This window comes from Apiospora phragmitis, assembly GCF_038363925.1.
Source record: "Apiospora phragmitis strain CBS 135458 chromosome Unknown utg000005l:1.0-4161743.0:1.0-4166827.0, whole genome shotgun sequence".
Classification (NCBI taxonomy): Eukaryota; Fungi; Ascomycota; class Sordariomycetes; order Amphisphaeriales; family Apiosporaceae; genus Apiospora; species Apiospora phragmitis.
The window spans coordinates 437,453-448,860 of record NW_027117403.1 but is presented as its reverse complement, the minus strand read 5'-3'; the positions used below and the strand labels follow the sequence as shown (position 1 = coordinate 448,860).

At 45.5% G+C, this 11,408-nt stretch overlaps 2 protein-coding genes across 2 annotated transcripts; one reads left to right on the top strand and one right to left on the bottom strand.

Moving 5' to 3' along the window:
• Positions 1-6,347: 6,347 nt before the first annotated feature.
• PG994_004211 (uncharacterized protein) lies at positions 6,348-6,995 on the bottom strand (the record flags this gene model as incomplete). The annotated part of the gene is made up of 1 exon (XM_066855620.1): positions 6,348-6,995. One exon carries the CDS (start codon positions 6,993-6,995, stop codon positions 6,348-6,350), a length of 648 nt encoding a protein of 215 aa, XP_066717787.1.
• A 2,007-nt stretch (positions 6,996-9,002) lies between these two features.
• Positions 9,003-9,446, top strand: PG994_004210 (uncharacterized protein; the record flags this gene model as incomplete). Its single annotated transcript, XM_066855619.1, has 1 exon — positions 9,003-9,446. The coding sequence occupies one exon, from the start codon at positions 9,003-9,005 to the stop codon at positions 9,444-9,446; it is 444 nt and encodes a 147-aa protein (XP_066717786.1).
• Between the last annotated feature and the right edge of the window lie 1,962 nt (positions 9,447-11,408).

The window sequence follows — 11,408 nt, the reverse complement described above, 5'->3', positions numbered from 1 at the left end:
TATAAGCTCTTCGAAAGTATATTAGAATTAGCCGCGATACCCTATAGAATCCTATCTCTTAACTTTAATCCTTTCTTCTAAATATTCCGTAAGTCTTTAAAAGCGTGCTAACGTTAAGAGCTAGGTACCTTCTTAATACAGTAGCGTCACCGATAATATCCGGTTTTACTTACGTATCACAACAAGGGTTAATAGCGCGGTTAGAACATTAGAGGTTAAACGGAAGACTATCCCTTGCTTACTAGCTTTATACCGCCCTATTAACTTGAAGGGGTAATACGACTAATATGCGAGTAAACCTAAGCGGATCCTATTATTATTTCTCTGCGTAGCTGAACAGATTTAACGACCGCTCAAGTCAGGCTATAGACGAACCTTAAGCCAATAAAAACAGCTATTAGCACGTTTTCTTACATAACCCCTTGTCTTCCTTAACTACTACCGGGTTTAACAGGCTACTAATAACGGGGCTAAAAAGGAGGAGTGCCACCCTAAGTATATTATTACTATACAGCCCTTTATCAAATATATTATTTTTTATTGGGACCAAAGGCTAGAGATGTAATAATATTATTATCAAGCTCTATCTACAGCCGTTTTAGTTTATTAATTAATCCACACTGGGGAAACAGGCACCCACTAATGGTCGGTGGCCTGTAGCCATAACAGTTTTTAATGAACCAGGGCCGCGATTACACGAAAAGGAGTGCATCAGGCCGTTTGAGCATTAGCCAAAGCGCTTACTAGTATATAGCAGAGGCCTCCGGCTTAGCATATATCGCGAACAGGTTGCCTTTTTAGGATCCCGGTATGGCAGCTGGCCCCTTTTCGATTGCCAGTACGGAACAGCGTTATCCTGTAATAGGGGATGAGTTATAATCGATAATGTAGTTTCTAAGCTAGCAGTAATATTAAAATTATATAAGGTATTATCTAGGTATTATCTCTAAGTACAGCTTTCCGAGTAATAATAGTAGGGCTAGGCATCGTTCTAACGGATATAATCCCTAATTCCCTCTACTTTTTATATAGGCCAGCTTGCCTTGCTCGGCTATTAACGCAGATGTAGCCTGGCTTCTACTAGAATAGAGAGAGATATCCTTGGTCCCTCTTATCTAGATCTTTCTTCTCGAGATCTCGTAAATAAGAGTAAGTTTATTATTAGCAGCTATAATATATATAAGGAGTAATAATACTATTAATTATTAAGTAAAGAAGTTTATAACTCTATTAAAATAAAAGTTAAAGTACGCTTATTATTACTATTTAATAAGGACTTTTAATAATAATACGTAGTATTATAAATCCCCCGGAAACTCTTACTTAACGTAATAAAGAATTTATAGCATCGCGGTTAAGTTTTTATTTAGTATTATTACTAAGGAAAGATCCTTAAAAAACTAATAAACGGCGAGAATACCCGGCTTATATAGGGACGACTATACACGTAGCTCACGGCAGCTACATTAACCGCAGAATAGAGAACTTAGAGCGGGCTCTTACCAGGCTCGCGCTATACCGCTGCGAGAGAATTATACATCAAAGTCCTTCGTCCAATAATAATTAACTTCTAAACACTAAGGCCTTTATTATAAAAATACCCGTATAGTATAGTTAATGCCTATAAATTCCTAGGAAGCCGCCGAGGGAAGCCTTATTAGTACCATAATGCCCGGTTACTAAAAGAACCTCCAAAAAAGTCGTCCGGGTATCTTAAATATATGTTGTAGCCGTATTAGTCGAGGCGTGTCTCGGACGATAAGTTTTATAAAATTATTATCCTTTACGTACCCGCCGCTATATAAAGTTCAAGTTAGGTGGTATAGGGTATTACGGCTAACTTAATAATATATCGAACTTTTATATTAATAGAGTTATTCTATTTTAACCCCGTTCTTAGCTAGGTCGAGTACCGCGGAATCTTAAGATATAGTAAATAAACAGATTATAAGAAAATAACGGCGAACTAGGTCAAAAGCGAATATGTTATGGCTACCGGCCACCGATCATCGGTGGAGGCCTATTTCCTTAGCTTAGATTAGCTAGCAAGTCAGAACGGCGGTAAATAGAGTATAATAACAACATTATTACATCTCCAGCCTTTAGTTCTAATAGTATAAAATACTAGGGAAAGGTTTAAAGGTCCTTGGGTAAGACGGCTATATTATTAACGGGGCGAAAAAGCGTATTTCCTAAATACTTTAGCCCTCTACTTTTAAAGATCGACAATAAGTGAGTCGTTATTAGTTAGGTTAAAAGTAAAGCGCGTAGCTATAGAAGCATCTAGATACATTTAGAATCTTAAGGTTTTATAGAGAGGTGCGTAGTAAGACCGTGGCAAAGTCTTTAGCACTCTCTTAACAAAGATAAGTCTCGGGGTAACACCTCACCGAACCAGAAACCGGAATGTTTATTAGTAGAATAGGAAGGTCGAGGGAAAAATGGGTGCGTCTTTCTCATAGTAGCTTAAGGGCCTGCCATCTGGTTGGTGGTCAGATGTGAGGCCACTATCCAGGCATTGCATTAGCTGGTTACTACGTACGGTGCTTATCTCTTTCTTTAACGGTTAAATACCGCAGATGTAACTTGTAACCAAATTCCTTACATAGTCCCAAATGCTCTTTCTGTCGCAGTTGCCGTTGAGCATCTTGATAGAATCCTGGAACACTCCTTTTACTGCTTAGTGGTCCTTTGCAGAAGTCTCGACGAATTTATAGCCTAGCTCATCCGCTAGAGCACGGCCATCCTAAGCTGAAACCTCTCGCTTCCCCTTAAGGTTTTTCTTGTTTCTAATAAGCATGATAAAGACGGGATACGAATCGCGAGGAGATCGTCTTAGCTGCTGGATTTCCTGGTAAAGTGCGTAGGTTATAGAAGGACGACCGTGACGTAATACTATATATAAGCAAGAAGTTTTAACATTGTATTATTTCTCGGTTTAATAATATACTACGTAGGTCATCCCTAGAAGTGTCTAGTATATAGATCGTCGATAAATGGCTATCTATAAGCGCTTCCTTTCGATATAGGTCTATAATTATTGGGTCATATTGCGAGAAGATTCTTAGTAAGCGTATTAATTAAAGGGTGAATTAATTACTTACGTCTTTATCGAAACGCTGGATAAAGAATTAGCTAATGAGAGAGGTTTTACTAGCCCCTTTTCCTTTTAGTATTATAAATTTATAACTTAATACGTTGGTTGCCATCTTAAGTCCTTAAAAAATAATAAGCTGAAATACTTCTAAAGGATACGAGTTTAGGTCTTACCACAAGTGAGCAGTGTATTTAAGGAGTAATAAGATACCCCTTTATATTAAGAGAAAAATAAGACGTTACGTTTTTTATTAATCTATATTCGTTTTTAACCGCAGCAAGGTAGTTATATTAATCGAATTAGATCGTCCCTACTTATCTCATCTCTTGTCAATCCGCTTGGGCTGCATTGTAGAGAGTGAGACCGGCGGGATTATAACTTAATAACATACTATACACCTAACGTTACAGCCCCCTTTAGGTCTCTTCTAAGTGGAGTAATTCATAATAGTAGCGTAAAAAAAGGACACAGAGCATTAGGCGAAGTGGCCTGAAGGGGTTAAAAGCAGTAGTCGAGCAGTCATGAACCTAGGACGATCTAAGCGAAAGCAAGAGGCAGTATAGACTACCCTTCGTATTTACTCCTTCTTAATCCTTATTATCTTAAATAAAACGTTAATCCCGGTCCTAGTATTATGTAAAGACGAGGCACGGTGTGTCTATATGTTCTAAGGACGTCCCTACTCTAAAATACCGACTTCTAAGGACTACCAGGACGTGGTTAGCCCCCTTTATAGTTACGTACTAAGACAAGAAGTTTTAGGTATATAGTAAGAGCCCCTTTATAACCTCGCTAATACGACATGCCTTATATACCTTCCCTTATCGGTAATAGTTTTAGTTTAGACTTTTAATACACCCCCTTTTATTAAAACCTTATTAGAAATATTAATAACCTTCTTTATAATTATTAAAATATGAAATCTAGTAAAAATTAAAGAAAGGAGGAGAATCCTCGTGGCAGTACTATCGATGTTTTTTAGCTAATAATAAAAAAGCTACGAGGGGAGGGTTAATAGTAGGAATCACGCATTGTTACATTAGGGTCGGAGGCTAGACCAGACTTATAACGGCATTCTATGAAGTCTTCCGGACGTATGGGATATATCTTGTGGCAGTGTTAATAAAGATAGCTTATTTATAACGTTAAAATACCCTGTAATCGTTTAAAAAGAATCCTAGATATCGAAGGTTAATATAGAACAGCTACTAATATATTTTATTTCTATATATATAAACTCGGGATATATTTTAATTTACTACTTAAGTACAGCCTCCGAATTATATTACTCTAGTCGAGCTTTACTAGGTAAATAAAGAGAGCGAAGCCGAGAATACCGCGATAGTTTTATCCTTAACTATAAAGCTATATCTTTCGGGATAACTCTATACTTTTCGCCAATACCCATAAGCTAAGGCGCAGGACTTATTAGAATCGGCGCTATAAAGCTTCGGCCTGCTCGGCGGCAAAGAGGTGCTGGGCTGGGCTGCAGAAGAAGAAAGACGCTAGTAGTATAGTAGGTGCCCAAGTTGCGCGGAGCGATAGCATTCTTCAGGCAGGAGCGCCGCCCAGTACGAACCTAACCGAGCTGTAATGGCAGGTAGTATAGCAAGGAGACCTGCTAAACGATTATAAGGACCGTAAGGTGTGCTAACACGTTAATACCAGTCTATATCCCTCCTGCACCAGCATAGGCTTAGGCTGCTAATACTTAAGGTATGTCTAGAGCGCGGCGTAAAGATTTAAAAGAGCGCTAGTAACACCTCTATTACCTCGGCGGCGATTAGGGCACCGGCAAGTTGCGTATTATCCCTAGCCCCCCCTCCCCATTTAGGACGTGGTCTAGCTGGAGGGCATACAGTATAAGATACTTTTTAAGGAGGCTAGTAACGCCACCGACGGGTGGCGGAAATTGGGTTCGAGAGTAGTAATAAGGTGACGAGTAAGCTATCGAAGCAAGTTAAGCTACGGTGGACGATAAAGTAATGCTCGTCGTTAATATAATAAATTAGGTAGTTAGTTTCGGTAAACGGTAGCCTCCGTTAGTCTCGGCATTATGCGTAGCACTCGTTTAGTAAAATACCTAGTATAATTTCTTCCTTATCTTAACTAGTCGAACTAAATCTAGAAAATCAGCGTCGTCCTATTAAGATAGCAGGGCTTATTACGTAAACATGAATAGGCTCGTTGAATACCCGACTGCGCCCAAGATATTCCTTCGATTTTGCACTGTCGTGATGCTTCGCGAGGCGCGCGAGTCCAGTCTATATCCATCTTCGCGGCGTGGCACCAAACTGAGGTAGGAAGAAGCTCAGTAGTAGGTAACTCGCAGCTGCCGACGCTGGGCCTTTGACGGGTAGCCAACCCGACGAGGCCGCTGTCCACGCTGACCCTCGACATAATGAGCAAGACGAGCCGCGGAATGGGGTTGGCGGGGGCGCTACTAAAGCTTAAGGCGCTTGTACTGGACACGAAGGGTTTTCGGGTGGCTGTCGATAGCGTGCTTAAACCGGAAGGTGCTTCGCCCAATACCATAGATGATTTAGTCGGAACCTCTTATTACTAGGTTAGCTGGGCCACCTACGGGGTGAAGCTGGCATCGGACTAACCGTGCGATGTTTTATGTAAAGGGCTCGATAACGGTTTTGAGACTACTATGGGATGTTACTGGATGAATATAGAGGTCAGGGGTAGCCACGCCTCCTATCTAACCCACATGAGGCCTCGATGCTACCTGCCCCTTTAGATCTGACACCTAGGACATAGACGGCAGCGATAAATATGGCAGTGCCCCGAGAGAGGCCGCCCGTCGCCAAGGGCCAACCTGGTGCATCGTCGACTTCGCCCTCTTTTATTTTCACTACACTGTCCACCGCGTCTACGCACGGGCATTAAGAAGCTCCAATCCGTCTGCCGGCCGTGCATCACTCTACATAGTACATGTGTGCCCGTTACGTGCGCAGCCTTGGTTTCTAGACCGCTTGGCACCCTCGGCGCTAACAGTGTGCGCGAATGTGTTGAGCTATGATTCTATGCCATTATCTAGTATACATCTGCCACTAGATATTAGGCACGCGCCGAGTTGCCGCTGTGATAATTGGCAGCTACGCGAATCACCGGGTAACGAGGGGCAGCCTTAGCTATAATGATTAGGGCCTGGGGCCTGCGCAGTCGCTCCGCCAGGTAGATCCCGGCAGATACTGAAGAGCCGTAGTGGTAGGGCTGGTAGTGAGTACACCTCCAGTTGTATCTAGAATACATAACCAATATAACTTCTGATAACACCACGCATCAGATCCATCATACCCACTTTATCAACCTTAAACACCTTGCCGTCAATGGCATCCAACCCGCCAAAGCTGTCTGTTTCCTCATTCCACCGCACATTGACTGGGAGCCAATCGCCATTCGGGCGAATCTGAACACGCAAGTCAGAGCCATACGAGAGGAGATACTCTCCATCAACCCTCTCGCTTTCAGGACCGCACTCCTGCCTCCAGTAACCCCCACCATCACGATCATGTTGCCATACGTACTCCAAAATTTCCGGCCCCTCATCCAAATGGAGCCACGCCCGAGTCACCCTGATGTTGACTTCACGGCCCTTCCTCTGTCTCTTGCGGGGAGGGGTTGGTGAGCGACTCTGCTTCCGCTTTGCGCTGTGAGATGTCCCTTTCGGCTTCTCAGCTTTCGAAAGGTGACGGAGCTGGGCCTCCATGTTGGCTAGCATGGCTCGGATGCTGACCAGTTCCTCGAGCACCAGGTTGGTGTTACTTGGAATGACTGGGCCGGTTTGTATCTCCGTCACTTGGACGTCCTCACAGCCGAACAAGGCGTGCACGGGCAGGCCGGTTTCATAGTCTGCATCAGTGAAGCTGGCTCTTCCGATATCAGACATATCTTCGCTATCTGCGTCTTGCATGTGATTGTTCTGGTTTGTCTTATGCCTGGTTGGCGTGCTGGCCTCCAAATCAGGGGGCAGTCGATTTCTTCTGGGACGACCATGTCCAGATTGGTCTCATTCGTATTCTCGAAGTTGGCAGCATCGTCGTATTGAGCATCATGTTCATCATTGTCGCCCTCGTCGCTTGTATTCAAGTCATCGTCGCTGATTTCGATGACAAGCTCATTGGTTGGGGAAGCGTATGGGCTCGCCGGAGATGGGTTTGCCATCGCCATGCTGTTGTATGTTGGGCGTAGGGGAGGAAATGGGTGATCGCAAAGGAAATTGAGGAGGGAAGTTGAGGAGGGAAGTTAAGGAGGAAAGCTGAGGAAAAAGAAAGCGAGAGGCGAGCCTCATTATATCCCTCGCTGTCTCGATGGGTAATAACGCCCCCTGTTCTGGCTTTTCTCGCCTACAGAAAGACACTTAGCAGGATACCCAAACCGATGCCCCTTTGGGACAACCTTGGCCATGCGAAAGGAGAAGCAAGAAGGTGCTAGAACCCTGGGACGTCGGCGAGGAGCCAGTACTGCTAGTGTGGCTATCTCCTGGACTGGCTATTGTGTTGGGAGATTGACGGCAGCCCCTGCAGATGGTAAATACGACTTCCCAGGAAGACATCAGACGAGGTCGTTCATGCACCTAGGAGCCACCACCCCGATAGTGAGATTCCGAGTATAGGCTACGTAGGTGGCATCTTTATGAAATATCTCCCATCCTCAATAGCGACCGACTTCGCGAAGATAGTTGCTTGGCTCCTTGCGTATCGTGGTTAACGACATGAGGACAGCATAGCCAGTTTAGTGGATGAACTTCCGTGGAGCGTTGGGTTGCGTCGACCCGTATCCTGACGATGAGAATAGCTTAGCCACAAAAGGCGACAAGTGAGTCAACGCAACCTGGCTGTCCATTCACTTGGCATCCAGCGTGCTCGCCGTGCTGGCAGTAGCCGACGCAGCAGGGATGCTTCCAAAAGGGGTCTGGCTGCCCCTGACCGATCGCTGCAATGAGCTCAAGCAGGCCCTAAAACATCAAATATTCTGGAGAATACATCGTACGATCTGGCTGTGCTCATAGTTATACCCGCCGTGGCCAAAGCCGGCTCTCAGTCCCATAGCTGGAATGGCAACGCAGATTTCGCGCGGGAGAGCGGGCTCCGTTCGTTAATAACCCACAAGCCGGACAATGAGGGCTCAGGCTGTATTCTAATAAGGACGACGTCTAGTCGTAGGCACCTAAAAGGAGGCTGACAGAAGGACGCGGTGGAGGCGACGGGCGTCTCCAGAGAAGAAGCGGAGGCAGCTAAAGATCAAACCTCTCTCTTTTCGCTGGTGGCGCGTGATATGGTGCGTTCGGTACTTATGAATATTACTTTACTCCAAAATCCTAAAAAAGGTAGCGATGGTAGTGTCGTACTCGTTGTACTGGATTTTGCCCACCGCCTACCATAGTTCCGGTTCGTGGCCTATCCGACGTGACGTATTGTCGATATGCCACCATGTAAACCATAACCTCTAACCTCTTTTGCCTATCCACCAAGCTCGGCATATCGTCCGAACTGATCAAGCCGAGAGCTCTCGTAGATACTTGTCGTTGCTAAGGGGCCTTATACTCATGGCGTTATCGTTTCACGCAACCGAATCGCGAACTCGCCACACCTCGGCGCATTGCCATCACTATCTCCGCGTCCGCGCCCAAGTTCGTCACCCGCAGACCTTGAGCAAGGCAGATGCTGAGCGGTTGTATAGCAGGACCATGTTCAAATCCATTCGCTCGCTCGGTGGTAGGGAAACAGCCTATACACCAATCCGTTGAACCTTGAGTCGTGCATGTCAGAGAACGAAATCTGTCGTCCGCGGAGGATAAGGTACCGTTCCATCCTGCCTTCTCGGACGCGACTTGATCTCATAGTCGGTCATCTACGCGTTCTCTTTCGGTTTGGCGGTCGCGCCATGGACGCTTATGGTCAAGGGTTGCGCTTTAGGGGACGAGTCGGAGTATGAAAGACTTCGTGAGCGCTCCGAAGCAACTCCAGGATATCTCGACAAAGTGCGTCGCTCCGTAATCTTGGACGCCGGCAGTGCTGACTATGGCTGGTGTCTAGGATTAGAAATCCTGAACGCTGTTCGAGATATCGACGTTTTCATCTCCGGGCACGAAACCCAAGAGAAGGACCTCGTTATTATTCGCTGGAGCTGCCAGGGTGTTCTGGAAGATTGCCAACAACTGCTGGCCAAATACTCGTCACTCGAATCGCCGGCCAGAGGCTTGAAATGGCGGACAAAGAGAGCATGGGAGAAGCACGGCACCCGACTATCGCAACCCGTACGCTCCTGGCTAGTCAACTCGACCGATGCCGTCTCGGATGGCGAATCCGAAAGGGAAAGGGAAAGACGGGGAGGGTGACATGCACAAACAGCCTGCGAAGCGCTCGCGACCGACATACCTAACAGCGCCCGCGGGTGTGAAGGAACATACCAGCAGCGGGAAGGGGCGCACGTCGCGCCAGTACCTTAATTGAGTGGAATGGAAATAGGACGGCCTACATGTATTGAATCAGGTATTATACGAGCTTGTATCTTCTACACTGCCACTGGTAGCAAATAACCTCCCGCACGGACTTTTCGGGGGCGAGTTTATAGTCAGGGCTCAGGACAAGGGCGCCGAACGCTTGAACCAATAGAGGGCCCCATAGAGGGAGCCCAACATTCTGGTCAGAGCCCATCAAGAGACCTGAATGGAAGAAGAAGAGAAGAGGGGGTAGTTTCGTTGGCTCGAGGCTTAGCTCCGGAGAGCTGACGAACGTGACATTTATATCTTCTTGTCGCTTGGAGCTTGGAAAAGCACGCTCTTTAAACTCGATAGAACCCTGAGATTGTTCGTGGTGCAGTGACTCCTTGGCTTCCTATACTCCCTCTAGTCTAGGCCCTCGAATGTGTTCGGGATCGGTTGGAGTTTTGGGGTGGCCTCGCTCACGTAGCCTTTGTTTCAAATCTTGTTGGACTTCGGGTAAAAGCTCGTGGCTAGCCATATTCACTACTTGGATTCGTTAAGAAATCGGATGGTTCAGGTACCGTATGGTCTAGCAGGTTGGAATATCCAGTGCATATGCAAAGCTGTCAAGTAATAATGTATGAAAATGGGAAAATAGTTAGCAGAAAAGGACGAGTTGGGCTGCTAATGTTGAGATAGAAAAAGAAGCGAACATATCCATACAAGCCAGTACTAATACAATGATGGGGCAAGACAAGACATAAACACCTTATTTTTCGGCCTCCAGATGTACCGAAGCTAGCAACTTGATGCTTCTATAGTAGTATGTTGCGTGAAAACCTTGCCACCAAGGTGGCTACTACAAGGCCTGCACTTCATATATAATCCATATAATATCGCAAAGCCTTGGTACATTAAGCATATACGTAACATAGGATACATATAACGACTGGCTCGTTTATATACAGGACATGGCTTGGAACCGAGCCGCTGAATGCAATGAAACATCTCACGCCAGTCTCCAATAGCGCTAGACGTATTGAGCAGCTCGCACAGTCCGCCTGATCATGTGCTCCCAGGGCGCTGGCTTGGGAGGGCGACAATCGGCTGTGCATCAGTTAGTAAGAGAATGGGGCCCAACTTTGGCCACTCACTGCATAGTTCATCACCTCTATTGATATATTGGTGTTATATCGTAGCTACGGGAGCCAGGCAACCTACCGTAGTTCTCCTATGGTGATATTAGGTGGACACACTCTGTGCGTTCGTTCATAGTGGGCGCACCAGCGTTATACGCGAAATCGGAAATGACCACACGAATATTCGACCTATAGACTGTCAGGCTTACAGTATCTAGGGTATCATCGTCGAGGATTATGTTGTACCTGAGTGTAATCACATATGTTGTACAGGGGCACAGTAGACCTTGAATCTCAAGTTAGGCGAAAATGCAATATGGGGAAGCAGGCTATAGTTGCCTTGCGGGCAGGTGGTGGCTATATACCTGGGTAACGTAACGACCGAGGGCCTATGGGATGAGTCCAGGCCGCTCTTGAAGTTCCTTTATCTCGGCAGGAGTGGTTGCCGTGTCACTTATAGGTAAAATAGATGCTAGGCTTAATTACTATTAGTTTAATATAAATAATAACGGAGATAAAAGTCTAGCTTAGGGACAACCAACGGTCTGCTACATATTGGTGCTGCTTAGCGATATAAGTATAAAAGTACGTCGCGATGTGAAAATAGATGCCACACTACTGTAGTGTACTGTCTACCTCAGTATTATTACATACTAACAAATATATACCAAGTAGTGTTCTACCTAAATACTAGCCATTTAGGCAAACCTAGCCACTGTCCCATTGGTTCTTCTTG